Here is a 13664-nt window from a genome sequence, read left to right as displayed (position 1 = left end):
GCATCAAAAGAAAAAGGTTACGATTTAGAATTTTTTATTCAAAATTATGCTCAAGTTTTGTAAAATTATTCCACGAAAATTGCAACAAACTTCATTTTTAAATAATCCATTTCTTCATAATTCATTTCGACATAATAGAATTCCACAAGTTAAAAGCATTATCTATTTAAATAAAAGAAATGTTTCCTCAACTTCAACTTTAACAAATTCAAATACAAATGAAATAGTAGATTTTTCTTATCCTTCCATAGCCGATACTTTACCTGAAAATTTACCTACAAATGATGTTAATTCCATAATATCATTTAACCAATCTATTCTTGAATTTATACACAATTCGACAGTTCTTCCTTGGTGGGCAACTATATTAATATCAACAATTTTACTCCGAACCTTTTTAACTTTGCCCATTGCCATTATTCAACAAAAAAATGGTGCAAAAATATTATCTTTGCAGCCACAAATAATGGAGATATTTGAAAGACTTAAACATGAGGTTGTGAGAGAAGTTAAAAAGCGAAATGGGACTTATGAAGAATTTCAAAGTGAATTGACAAAAAAGGTTGGTTATATATAACTTTGTTTTCCTTTATTATTATTAATGTTTAATTATATAATTATAGTTTAAAACAAAAATAAACGAAATATATAAAGCAAATAAATGTTTTCCTATAAGGAACTATTTATTACCTTGGGTACAAATACCGCTTTTCATAAGTAATTCACTAACTATAAGGCATATGGTAGATTCCACAAAATCAAATTCAACTATTCCTGAAAACACTATTATCGGCTCTACATCAGAAGTGGACATTATAACTAATATTACCTCCGTTGATAATATATCAACAGATACACTAATAAATGGTGGGATATTATGGTTTAATGATTTAACGCAAACAGATCCTTTATATATTTTCCCCTTAGCCATAGGACTTACAAATCTTCTTAATATTGAGGTAATTTTAAATTATAATTTACATAATTTTAATCCGTTCAAAAAAATTGAAACATACTTTTTTTTTTTAGATACATTCATGGTTTACTAAATCTCAACCAAGTCTTAGGTCGAAAATATTAAAAAACTTAAGTAGAGGGTTATCCATACTAATGATACCTGTCGCTTCTCAGGCACCTATGGTAAATTTAGCAATTAAATTTATTCGGTTTTTTTTTGTATTGATTATTAATTTCTTGTTTTTTTAGGCAATTTGCTTATATTGGTTATCATCCAGTACGTTTAGTATTGGACAAAATTTAATTTTTCAGTTACCCATTATTCAAAAAAAAATCGGATTTCCTGAGAAATTAGATACTTCATCGGCATCAAAACAAACTAAAAGAGTTAAGGAAACATTAGTGACGTTTAAAAATAATAATTCCATGAAAACAAAAAATGCTTCTTTAAAGAACAAGAAAAAGAAATAAATTATTTTTAAAAAAATAAAATTTTATTTTGAATGCAAGTTTTATTCGAACATTTTTGCGAATGCTTTCTTTTGTTTTTCTTCACGAGCTTTGAGTTTTTGTTTAGCAATAGCTATTTCTTTCGCGATTGCAGCGTCTTGAGGATTTAATTTTGATGCTTGTTGTAAATCTTTTACAGCTTCTTCCTCATCTTTCATACCAACTTTAGCACTACCACGTCTATACAATGCTTTAGCCTTATCTGCGTCCAACAGATATTCTGGTGACATTTCAAGTACTATGGTAGTATCATCAACGGCGTTTTTCCAATTTTGCAATTTAAGTGAACATGCAGCTTTATTAAGATAGCATGAGATTTTAAGTGAATAGAATTTCTTTTCCAGTTCTGGTGGATCATCATCTTCAAATGTTGTTTTCTCATTCAAATAACGAATTGCCTAATAAAAAAGAAATAATCAATCATAAGAAGAAAATAAAATAAAAATAAAATTTCAACTTTTATGATACCTTGGTATATTTCTTACTTGCGTTCAAATAATCTCCTTTTTTGAAATAATCATTTCCAATATCTTTAACTTTTTGAGCAATTTCTAACAACTTTTCAGGTTTTAAAGATCCAGATTCATCCTCTATAAAAGTGAAAAATAATTTTATATTTCAGTTAACAAATAATAATTATAATAATAATAAATTCAAATTTTAAAGAGATAATACCGGGCCAATCCTCGTAAGTGTCGCCATCCGCTGGAACTGGTACGCCGTCATCTTCGTCTTCTTTCAATTCTCCACAATCAACAATTGTAACCTTCTTTATCGGCTTATCATTAGTTCCAGTTGGGTTATTCTCAATGGCTCGGACTACCGATTTACCTTTTAATACTCTACCAAATATCACATGTTTGTCATCTAAATGTGTCGCCTGAATGAAAGTGAATAAACTATCGTAAGCCTGAGGAAAAGAATCAAACAATGAAGTTCTATAATACCTTTCCCGTAGTAATGAAAAATTGAGAACCATTCGTGTTTGGACCAGCATTCGCCATCGACAATAGAAAAGGTTCGTCATGTTTCACGTCAAAGCTCTCATCTATAAGAATATCAAGGTTAGTTAATGAAGCTAAAAGTAAATTTACTAAAGAAATCGAATTTACAAACCATCGAATTTGTCTCCATAAATACTTTCACCTCCCGTACCATCGCCTCTGGTGAAATCACCACCTTGAATCATAAAACCCTATTTCATGAGACAAATAAGAAAAAAATTACATAAAAAAGAATATATCAAAATATTTTTGAAAACTTGCCTTGATCACACGATGAAACGTGCTACCTTTATAATGCAGTGGGTAACCGGATTTACCAATACCCTTCTCTCCTAGTAAAGTTTAATAATTATATTGTTAATTGAGAAATTGTTTAAAAATTATCATTATCTTAATTATGGTAATGTGGTTTTACCTGTACAGAGCGCGCGAAAATTTTCAACAGTATTTGGTATAAGGTCGTCAAACTATTTAATAAACGACACATGAACGCGTTAAAGTGCATAAACTCGCGCTTTCTTTCGTGTTTCAATCAAAGAAAATTTTTTCGTCTTACCAATTCGAAGACAATTCGACCTTCGCGCACATCACCAATATCGATATCAAAAAAACAACGAACAGACATTATAACTTTATATGTTGAAGTAACTTATATAGGAAATTTGATAAATTTGAACTCCGTACAGTATGTACAGTATTTATATTCAATTAATAGAATTTGCTAGAAATATTGAGAAATTTATTGATTAAGTTTATAATAAGAATAGATTTTCCACACTAAATTAAAAATGGATGCAGTAAATACACTTAAAAAAAACACTTGAAGCGTCTTTCTTTTTATTAATCTGAACCGATGACCACAATAGAAAACCTTAGTAAATTAACTCGAACTTTTGCTTATTCTTACTCTTTTTCTAGATTGAATAGGACAATACAATATCATGGTAGATCGACTTTTAATGCACGATACTCTTGTATTTTTAGAAAGTATTCTGTTTTAAAAACACAGGACACACTGAAATCACGCACCATTAGGTTTAAGGTCAAAGGATATTCAAAGAGCTCTTTAGCAACTTCTAATGGAAACCTCGAAATTGTTGCAGATAACTATTCTTCTGTAGGTCCATTTGTTAGTGAAAACAATTTAAGGACTTTAGATGCTAATTATTTATTAGAAAACACTTCAATATCGAACGGTAAACAATAAATTCAAATTACCTAATTAGTTATATAATATAATAAATTTGAGAATAACAATTTTATAATTTGCTATACAGCTGGACCCATTTCACGATATAATGCACTTGTTGCCTCAGGAATGGTAAGAGAAGATTCATTTCAACGTAGCATTGTAAATATTTTACAAGATATGCACGATCGTCTATTGAATTATGATCCACCACTTATTACTGATGCAACAGATGAAGTAGATAGTGGATCAGTTTTTGGCAAGGTAATTAAACTGTTATTAGTTTATAAGTTGATAGGAAGTTAATATTTCTTTCTTATCTTGCATTATAGATATTTAAATTATTTGGCGCACTATCTAAAAGTAGAACTATTAATAGTCCAAAAGGATTATATCTATATGGGGATGTAGGATCAGGAAAAACCATGTTGATGGATCTTTTCTACGATACTTTACTAACGAAACGTAAACGTCGTGTACATTTTCATGCTTTTATGCTAGATGTACATGATCGTATTTATCGTTTGAAACAAGCAAATTATGAAACTTACGATCCAATACCACGAATTGCAACAGATCTAGCAAACGATGCAATAATTCTTTGTTTTGATGAATTTCAAGTAACAGACATTGCAGATGCTATGATTTTACGTCGTCTTTTTGATGAATTATTTAGTCGTGATGTGGTTATTGTAACTACTTCAAATAGACACCCTGATGACCTTTATAAAAATGGAATACAACGAAAAAGTTTTATTCCGTGCATTGAACTTATAAAACAAAAATGTCAAATTCAAACGCTTGATTCTGGTGAAGATTATCGTAAACTTGCAAGAGAAACAACTCGAGCTTACTTTTATCCATTGAATTCTCAAACTTCAGAATCCATAAATAATATATTTAAAACGTTAACAAAAAATGATCATGTTACGAAAAGAAAATTGAGATTTCTTGGTAGATCTTTAATTGTACCGGAATCATGTAATGATATAGCGAAATTTACTTTTCGAGAATTGTGTTGTCGATCTTTAAGTTCAGCTGATTATTTAGAATTAATGAAATATTATAATGTAATTATTTTAACTAATATTCCACAAATGAATTTTGCATTAAGAAATGAAGCAAGAAGATTTATTACACTTATTGATGCTTTATATGATAAAAAGGTAATGTAATGATTTAATTCGGATATTTATTTCTTTTTATTTTCGTAGTTTTTAAATTTATCTTCTTTAAATTAGGCAATATTAATTTGTTCGGCAGATACACCAATTCATGATTTATTCAATGAAAAATCTCCATTGCATCCCGAAGGTATCCAGCATACGATATTTGGTGATGTTGAATTTCATTTGGGTAAAGATGAACAAAACGAAAATTTGCCTATATTTACGGGTGAGGAAGAAAAGTTTGCTTTTAAAAGAGCAATTTCAAGATTAACTGAAATGCAAGGAGAAGAATGGATGAAGAAAGTTATATTAAGAATTAGATCCTCTGGAAAAATTAATGGTACTAGATAATCTATTAATCTATAAAAGATAATAAAAAATTTTATGCTTTGGGGGTAATCTTCTGCAAAAAGGCGGGTGTGTCATATGACGGTGACAAATAACGTTTCTTTCTCTCAGAAAAAGCGGTAGAAAGTCTAGTGATGGTAAATAATGTGATATATATATTTTTTAGAGTATATACCATGTTATAAATGTTATAACCGTTAATTTCCCCCATCACTAGCAAAAACGGCAAAAACGAGGTAACCTAACCTAACGCATTTGTGTGAAATAAATCCTCAAAAAATTATACATTTTATAATATTTATAAATCTACACTTAATAATACTCTTTACATTCCCGAATTTATTATAAATATAAGTCAACAGTTTAATGTAATCTCTATGTAATGCACCTTTTGATGGAAAACATTCGGACTTTCTATTTTACACGTTCAAGAATAATTGCAATGCCTAGAAAAGACGTAATAAATTTAGTTAAAAGATTTTTAAAGTGAATAAAGAACTAAGTAATTAATACCTTGTCCACCGCCAATACAAGCAGATCCAATGGCATATTGATTTTCTGTTCTATGTAGTTCGCTAACCAAATGCGCTAAAATACGAGAGCCCGATGCAGCAAGTGGATGACCTATAGCAATACCACCTCCATTTGTATTTGTGATTTGACGATTTAATCCTAATTCCTTTTCTACAGCTAAATATTGAACAGCGAAAGCTTCATTGACTTCAATGATTCCAATATCAGAAAGTTTTAGATTGGCTTTTTCCAAAGCGCTCTTTATAGCGGGAACCGGTCCGATTCCCATAATAGTAGGCTCAACACCCGTTACATTATAACTAACGATTTTCGCTAAAGGAGTTAAGCTATATTTCTTTATGGCATTCTCGCCAGCAACAATTACTGCTCCTGCTCCATCATTTATACCGGACGCATTACCAGCAGTAACGAGACCAGTATCTTTTTTAAACACTGAAGGAAGCTTTGCCAGTGATTCAATATTGACGTTGGGACGAGGGTGTTCATCTGTATCAAATACTTGAACACCCTTCTTTGTCTTAATTTCAATCGGGACAATTTCTTTTTTGAATCGCCCAGCTTCATTGGCTATTTAGTGTAAAGATAATTAAAAAATGTACGATAATCCTTTAATAAACACAAAATCAAGTAACAATAGTATCATTACTAACCAGCCGCCCAACGTTTTTGACTACTAAGCGCGTATTCGTCTGCTTGTTCACGAGTAATATTGTATTTCTCGCCCAAATTTTCAGCCGTAATACCCATAGGTGTCTTTGTAGGATATTGATCAACTAGAGTTGCAGCTAATGAGTCCTCTAACTTAAGGTCTACTCCATAACGAGTTCCCCAACGTACATCACTAAGAGTATAAGGAGATCTGCTCATACTTTCCGTACCACCAGTTAACACAATATTTGAATCGCCAACGCGAATTTCTTGGACAGCATTAATAACTGATTGAAACCCACTACCACATAATCGGTTTATAGTCAATGCTGGTACGTGAGTAGGTAAACTAGCGCGATGACTAACATGACGAGCTAAATAAGCTGCAGCATTATCGGTTTGACAAACATTACCGAATATCACTGAATCAATTGGAACATCCTTCGGCAAAGTATTAATAGCTGCTTTTGCAGCTATTCCACCAAGTTCAGTTGCTAATAAGTTAAAAAATAATTTTAATAAAAAGTTTAACTATTTAGCAAATCAATATTAAAGAGAATCAATACCTGTATAGTTCTTCAGAGAGCCACCAAAAGCGCCGAAAGCCGTTCCTATAAATAATTAAATGAATAGTATTAAATAATTAATTATAAAATGACAAATATTATAATAAACAAAACATTACGTTTTGCAGCTACAATAAATACATTTTGTGCCATTATTATTTTAACGAGAAAATTTGATTAAAAAAACATTATTATAGGAAAATTATTTAATTGGTGTAACCAACTAAATCAACTTTAATCATCAAAAATGCGAATGAAATTAAGAAATCGTCGCAGGTGTGTCAATTTAGATAACTTTCAAAAAGGCACTGTTTTTTTGTACTATAGCAGATAGCCCCAATTTTTTGTAATACGGTTAAAGTTATACTCAAAGACTGAAATATTTGCATCTAATATTTAAGAATTTGTCATTTTCGTTTCTTCAGCAAAAAGAACACTGGCTGAGAACTATTCCATTATATCACATAAGCTAGCAACAGTATGGATTCTTCCAGTTTAACCAAAATTTCTCCGATTGAATCCGCTGTAACAAATGTTCTTACAGTGGTATTTATAATTTAAATAATTTATTGATTTTTTTTGATTTTTTTTCAATTATATATAATTTTTTATTTTTTTACTTCCAGTCAAATATAATTAAAGTGGGGTGGTGTAAATATACTTATTCTTGTTCTGGAGACCAACTCCGTTCATTTATCACTTCTACCCCTTCGTCTGAAGTTGAAAATATATCGCGTATCGACGATCCAATCGTCGTTAATTATATGGTATTATTAGAGAAAGGTATACCATGTACGTGGAAATACAAGGACGAAAATGAAAAAAACTTTGAAATTTTATTTACTGATAAAATGTTAGTTCGTGAGTTATATGTCTTCTGGCTTGAAGACGCCGAAGAACATCCTTCAACCCTGGATAATTTAACTAGGCTTGAGAGTAATTTTTATGTTTAATTTTTAAAATTGTGTATATTTTATAAATTTATCCGAATTAATTATCGTTTCAATATATAGGCCTTGAAGTTACTGAAAAGGGAACCTTCACATGGGAAGACTTTGAGAGCTCAGCAATACAATTTGACCTTTTTATAAGATCAATAAAAAATTTAATAAGCCGGTATTTATATTTCATATTCTCAGACTCTCCGAATTTACAGTTATCATGTTATAACAAATGCTTCATTATTTTTTTACAATAGAACATTAATAGGGAAAGGTGCAGTTCCAATGGGAGAATTGCATTTATTTCCAAAGTTTCAACAAAAAATATATGAATGGTATGTTTCAATTTTTAATTATTTAATTTATTCAATTAAATATATCTAATTTTTTTTTTTTAAAAAAAAAATAAATAAATCAATATATATATTTATATTTAACTAGTATATTGTCTTGTAAATATAATATTCACATAACATCGACTAATCTGGTTGTAAAGCCAGTTGTTAGATATCAAAGTTTGAGGCCGTTAGCACCTTCTGACTTTTCCAAGTCGGAAGAAGTAAAGCTAGAAGTAGTAAAAGTCTTATTGGCGCCTTCGGGTATAAGGGGAAATCTTTTACCATATCGTCGTTATGAGGCTGATGATATCGCGGCTGTCTTGAACGAGTTCAGAACTCTATTTGGTCTTGACCTGTCAAATTTGGAAGAAGAATCATCAATACCTACATTAGTGCATGTACAAATCACGCACGATAATCTCACCAAAGACTTTCCATATCCTGCAAAAGGAGTATATGTTATAACTGATAGTAATAATATCTATCGTTGTGAGGCTCGAGATTCAGGAATGGTTCCAGAAATTTTTAATAACTTTGTTGATTATTCATCTGAGCAAAAGTTAAAGCCGAGCAAATGGTGGTCGTATAACGATCATTCAAAAGAAGCTGTGCAGATTCTGAAGCTTAGAAATTCCGTTGACCTAGGCACAACCTCTCCTGGTGTGGATACAATGACACCTAATACTCCTGGAATGGGAAATGGTACTTCAAGTGCTAGCTCACCTGGGCATAACTTGGGTACCGGTCGGTCCTCAAAGAAGAGGCCATTGGAAACAAAAGCTTACCCATCTCCACCAGACGCTATACAATCCAATGAAATTCAAATGCCACCACCACAAAATGACGCAGAATTAACTGATGAAATAATGGGAATGGACGTTGGATCGTACGAATTTGACTACTATATGTATGATGATATTACCGATGCCGATTTTGACAATTGTGATAATAAAGATGTAAGTAACTGTTCAAATAAATACTCGATTCATATTCAAATGGCTTTCTAATAAATTTTAAAAACTGACATTAAATAGTCGCAGGCAATTTCGCCGACAACAAACGATCAAACGCCTGGCAATATATCTATAGTTAATGAAGATTCTCCATCTGTTGGTCAAAATCAGATTTCTTTAGCCAAACATAGACAACAGCAAATCGATCGTGACCTTCAATTTGAAATTGGTAAAGTTAAGCTCAGATATTGTCCGGAGGATTACACCCCATTAATGTTCCACAACGAGGTTGATATGACTAAGTACATGCCTGGAGGGAAGTTTTGTCGAGCTACTAATCGTAAAAAGCGAAAACGAGGTTTCTTTTATACTCCAGATTATGAACCTGCTTGGGTATTAGAAGCAAAAAAGCCTAAAACTTCAGACGATGATTTAAAACCTAGCCAAAAGCGTAATGAGGAGGAATTGGAATACTACTCTAGTGAAAGCGATATTGATTATACTAGTGAGAGTTGTGAAAGTGAATCTGAATCTGACATTGAATCAAATGATGAATCGGAGGTTGAATGGAAAAATGAGATTGGGAATTCAAAAGTTTCAAATCACCGCGAGCTGGGTTTTTTGAATGCTGGACGTCTAAGTATGATATTTAATATTTACGTTCTTTGTGAACGTCGACAACTTCGACGTTTAACAGATTGCGAAGTTTGCAATGATACACAATCCGAAATGGCATTACAATTTCTTCGGGAACAAATAGCAGGTGGTTCATATCCTTTTGGGGCAGGAATTCATGGAGAAGGCGAGAGTACTTTTGAATTTATTGAAACACGTAGACGAATTTTGGAAAATCTTAGTGATGGTAAGCATTAAATATGTTAAATAATTATTTAATTTTCTAGATTTTGCTTTTTAACTTTTTCTTTAATTTATTATAGATCTTCCTACATCATCTGCTCTTCCGTCAGAGCAGCAAGAAATTACTATGTCATTAAAGAATGTTATCGAGAAAATTTCTGTCAAATTTCCTCGTCCAGAAAATCATCCACAATTGTCCGTCAATGGGCCGCTGTCTGTTCAAGATTATTATAATTTAAATGGTAAGTGCGTATATTTGTCTCTTCTACAATTACTATTATTGATTGGTTATATTATTTTAGGTGTTCAATTCAAAATTAACGAAGGTGTGGAGTCTAATTTTCAGGTGCTCAAGACTCCTGATATAATCGTTTGTGCCGATAAATTTCTCATTGAGACTTCTCCGGAGATTGTTAAGTATTGGGATAAGCACAATCTCACTCCATTCGCCGGAAAAAAGGACGTAAAATACTTTGTCTTTTGTCCAGAAGGCGATTCATTATATTATCATGTGAAAAATTTTTTCAACGAACTTCGGGTTCAGTATGAGGTACTTATTCCAATTTCGGTTATTTATCTATATATTTTGTTACTAAAAAAAAATAATTCTTTGTGACCTATTTGCATTTCAATAGCTTCACTGTGTGTTAGGAATGCACGAACCTGGAATTATACAAAATCCAAATTACAACTTCAAGCAAGGTATTATACCCATTCGTCTAAAACGTAAGTACAGTTTTAAAAAATAAGAAAATTATTTTCCTTTAAATAAACGATTTTCCTTATATTTATTTGTTTGTTTTTAGCACAAAATCGAAATGAAACAGAGTTAGATCGAATGATTCGCAGTTACAAATCAACATGCGAAGAATTCGGTAGGTTAATAAATTTAAATAATTTTAATATCATTTATGTTGATAATCTTTGAAAAAAATTGTTTATTGTAATCAATCTTCTTATAAGGTTCTTCATTGGCATCGCATATTGCTAATTTTGAGAAAACACAACTTGTGATCTATCTTATCAACCCATTTAATCATTTAACGGCTTATTATGACATATTCAAGTGCTATGCTAAGTTTTACACGTCCCTTGAAAAATCATTGAAATCGGTCTCAACAAAAAATATATTGAATTATGTAATGCCACAACTCATACCGATTGAACACGTCGTTCGATTCGGCGAAAATTGTATTAGGCCATTTAGACAAAGACCTGTTCTTAAAGACTTGGCCTTCAGTGTATATACACGATCAAAATCTTATAGACCACTTTTTATTCTACCAAAGCCATCTGTTGTTTCTGTCGGGTTTCAATTGATAAAGAAAGCACCTCCAGTAAGAGAACTTATAGAATACAACAAAATTTTGCACATGTCGTATGGTTTTAGCTTTGATCAACGCAGATTAGTTATGGTTTGGGTTGATATGGAGGGCAAAAAGCTTGGAAGTTACTCAACTCCAACTTATGAGAGCAAAAATCAAATAAGCCTAGAATCTTTATATAAAGAGACTTGGGGCAGGACATGCGCTTTTAATAAGCATATAGGTGGTTATAAACAAATTATAATTACTAAAACTGGTGTCATGACGCAGGAAGAAAAAAATTGTAAGTAAAATCAGATATTTATTATCAATGATAAAATTGTGAACTAGTCATAATTATTAAAATCATATTATTTTTAGTATGGATCAAAGTAACAGAAGGCAAGGTGCCCATTTTTAGTGTCAATTTAGACACAACGCTTGATATCAAGCCGACATTAGATGGAAATGGACAAAGTTCAAAAATATGCGGCATGGTTTTGAATCATCCCATTCCTGTCAATGATTTCCGACCAGAAGCGACGGGTTTTCTTGTCGAAGTGAACAATAATGAGACTGTATCTAACACTATTCAAGTAAATATATTTTTGACAGTCTAATCAGTTTTATATATTGTTTTTTACCTTACAATAATTATTTTAAAAATTAGGTTGACCTTTTATACAACCCAAAAAATGAAAAGAAAAATACTGAGATCATGTGGGATGTACTTAATCAATTCCATGTACTTTCTTTCATGGAAGTAACAACAACTCACATGTGTTTGCCGATTCATGTATTGATGGTCGAACGCTGTTGCAGAGTATATTTGGGTGTGCCCGCTTAATATCATAATTTAATACTGCGGCAATATAATAATTAGACTTCGGAAATGAAATCATTGAAAAATTTCTGTATATAGAATATTTTATTTCTTACACATTACATCATTTTATTTTTATTTTTATTTTATTTTTATTTTTTTATTATTTTTATTGCTATTTTCCATTTTATATATATTTTTCTCTCTACATTATGTATATATAATTAGATAATTTCTTTTTTATTAACTTATCATTTTTTACCTTATTCCTCCCAAAATTTTTTGGCAGACTAATAATATTGTGATTATCAAAATTTTTATTTTTTTATTTTTTTTTTAGCGAATGATTTATTCTTATTTATAGTATATATTTCTTATTTATAAATTATATTCTTATTTATTAACTATTACGAGTTATTATGTTTTAATTAAAAAAATTATTCTTGCATTAGATAGCATATTAAAATCTTAAAACTTTCAAAATTTAAAAATTATGTCAATTTTTTTTAAAATAATAAAATCATGTATTTAAAATTTAAATAATAATACTTATTAACAAATGTATAATTTAATTCTTTATATAATATTATTCTGTTGAAGTTGGTCATTTTTTTTGTTAAAATATTATACCTATTTGAATAAATGGAAATACTCCTGTTAAAATTATCTATTCAATATATGGTTTCTTAAATTAAATCAAGTTAATTTCTTTATTAGAATAACTGATAATACAGGACCCCGGATATCTCCAAAACAGGTCATAAGTCACACTTTCGGCAGATTGGCCCATTTTTCAGGGGCTCAAAAAATCGTTTTTTGTAAATATCTCGGCATCCAGGGGTCCAATTTTGATGACCTTTTTTTTTAAATTGTAGAGCTAAATGAGGGCTACAAAATAAAAAAAAGTTCATTAAAATTGAATTACTGGATGCTGAGATATTTACAAAAAACGATTTTTTGAGTTTCAGCAAAAAGGGGTGTTTTTGGCCAAAAGTCCATTATGACCTTTATATTAGATATCCGGGGTCCTGATAATACATTCTAGTTATTATAATAGCAAAAGTGATATAAATAATAGCCTAGTATAAGCTTATGGAAAAATAAAAAACTTGTATGTAAAGACTATCATTTGTTAATGCATTAAAGAAAGCAAATCAATAAATCATTTTTTATTCAAAATGGATGGTAGTTTTTCTAATAAGTAAATAATTAGAAGGTTGACCTTTTTTTTATTTATAAGGCTTTTATAATAATTTAATTTATATTTTATATATACAGTTGATAAATCTTTTCTATAATTACACCAAATATAGTCACTTCTTTAAATTCAAATATATCATTTATTTATCTAAATATTATTTTTTAAAAAATAATTTAATAAAGTATTTTATATAAATTTTTTCTATAATTATACTAATACCAAAGTTTATATATGTGTGGTTATATTGCAAAAACTTTATTAATAAGTATACTGTAAGTAGTTCTGAAATTTGTGATTATAGAAAGAATTAATTGTAAATAA

General features: G+C 30.2%; 5 protein-coding genes across 5 annotated transcripts; 3 read left to right on the top strand and 2 right to left on the bottom strand.

Moving 5' to 3' along the window:
- The first annotated feature begins 27 nt into the window (after positions 1-27).
- OCT59_026416 (uncharacterized protein) lies at positions 28-1464 on the top strand. Its single transcript, XM_025324239.2, has 4 exons — positions 28-562; positions 624-959; positions 1030-1140; positions 1207-1464. The coding sequence occupies exons 1-4, from the start codon at positions 47-49 to the stop codon at positions 1426-1428; spliced, it is 1185 nt and encodes a 394-aa protein (XP_025187228.1). The 5' UTR covers positions 28-46; the 3' UTR covers positions 1429-1464.
- OCT59_026415 (Peptidyl-prolyl cis-trans isomerase D) lies at positions 1427-3138 on the bottom strand. The gene is made up of 8 exons (XM_025329270.2): positions 3028-3138; positions 2887-2938; positions 2733-2803; positions 2584-2662; positions 2415-2515; positions 2143-2347; positions 1936-2057; positions 1427-1865 (listed from the first exon to the last, which is right to left on the bottom strand). Exons 1-8 carry the CDS (start codon positions 3094-3096, stop codon positions 1470-1472), a joined length of 1095 nt encoding a protein of 364 aa, XP_025187227.1. The 5' UTR covers positions 3097-3138; the 3' UTR covers positions 1427-1469.
- A 186-nt stretch (positions 3139-3324) lies between these two features.
- Positions 3325-5427, top strand: OCT59_026414 (uncharacterized protein; the record flags this gene model as incomplete). Its single annotated transcript, XM_066143149.1, has 6 exons — positions 3325-3667; positions 3749-3924; positions 3993-4826; positions 4902-5169; positions 5289-5314; positions 5395-5427. The coding sequence occupies 6 exons, from the start codon at positions 3325-3327 to the stop codon at positions 5425-5427; spliced, it is 1680 nt and encodes a 559-aa protein (XP_065992692.1).
- A 10-nt stretch (positions 5428-5437) lies between these two features.
- Positions 5438-7090, bottom strand: OCT59_026413 (3-ketoacyl-CoA thiolase mitochondrial). Its single transcript, XM_025309011.2, has 5 exons — positions 7045-7090; positions 6926-6970; positions 6362-6853; positions 5691-6278; positions 5438-5623 (listed from the first exon to the last, which is right to left on the bottom strand). Exons 1-5 carry the CDS (start codon positions 7076-7078, stop codon positions 5592-5594), a joined length of 1191 nt encoding a protein of 396 aa, XP_025187225.2. The 5' UTR covers positions 7079-7090; the 3' UTR covers positions 5438-5591.
- A 315-nt stretch (positions 7091-7405) lies between these two features.
- Positions 7406-12166, top strand: OCT59_026412 (uncharacterized protein; the record flags this gene model as incomplete). Its single annotated transcript, XM_025313443.2, has 13 exons — positions 7406-7471; positions 7552-7861; positions 7939-8041; positions 8124-8201; positions 8308-9160; positions 9239-10019; positions 10096-10257; positions 10318-10565; positions 10651-10741; positions 10822-10890; positions 10979-11623; positions 11701-11915; positions 11990-12166. The coding sequence occupies 13 exons, from the start codon at positions 7406-7408 to the stop codon at positions 12164-12166; spliced, it is 3798 nt and encodes a 1265-aa protein (XP_025187224.1).
- Between the last annotated feature and the right edge of the window lie 1498 nt (positions 12167-13664).

The sequence above is a fragment of the Rhizophagus irregularis genome, chromosome 6 (genome assembly GCF_026210795.1).
Source record: "Rhizophagus irregularis chromosome 6, complete sequence".
Classification (NCBI taxonomy): domain Eukaryota; kingdom Fungi; phylum Glomeromycota; class Glomeromycetes; order Glomerales; family Glomeraceae; genus Rhizophagus; species Rhizophagus irregularis.
Note: the sequence above shows the minus strand (reverse complement) of the source record. Positions and strands in the feature narration are given on the sequence as shown.

Excerpts from the sequence above, each read along its gene's own strand:
- OCT59_026415 (XM_025329270.2), bottom strand. The coding sequence starts at position 3,096 with ATGTCTGTTCGTTGTTTTTTTGATATCGATATTGGTGATGTGCGCGAA. Across the intron at positions 2,939-3,027 it reads GTCGAATTGTCTTCGAATTG|TTTGACGACCTTATACCAAA; the intron begins GTAAGACGAAAA and ends TTTATTAAATAG. Across the intron at positions 2,348-2,414 it reads TTTTCATTACTACGGGAAAG|GCGACACATTTAGATGACAA; the intron begins GTATTATAGAAC and ends ACTTTCATTCAG.
- OCT59_026413 (XM_025309011.2), bottom strand. The coding sequence starts at position 7,078 with ATGGCACAAAATGTATTTATTGTAGCTGCAAAAC. Across the intron at positions 6,971-7,044 it reads ATTTATTGTAGCTGCAAAAC|GAACGGCTTTCGGCGCTTTT; the intron begins GTAATGTTTTGT and ends AATTATTTATAG. Across the intron at positions 6,854-6,925 it reads CTCTCTGAAGAACTATACAG|CAACTGAACTTGGTGGAATA; the intron begins GTATTGATTCTC and ends TTAACTTATTAG.
- OCT59_026416 (XM_025324239.2), top strand. The coding sequence starts at position 47 with ATGCTCAAGTTTTGTAAAATTATTCCACGAAAATTGCAACAAACTTCA. Across the intron at positions 563-623 it reads AAAGTGAATTGACAAAAAAG|TTTAAAACAAAAATAAACGA; the intron begins GTTGGTTATATA and ends ATATAATTATAG. Across the intron at positions 1,141-1,206 it reads TCGCTTCTCAGGCACCTATG|GCAATTTGCTTATATTGGTT; the intron begins GTAAATTTAGCA and ends TTGTTTTTTTAG.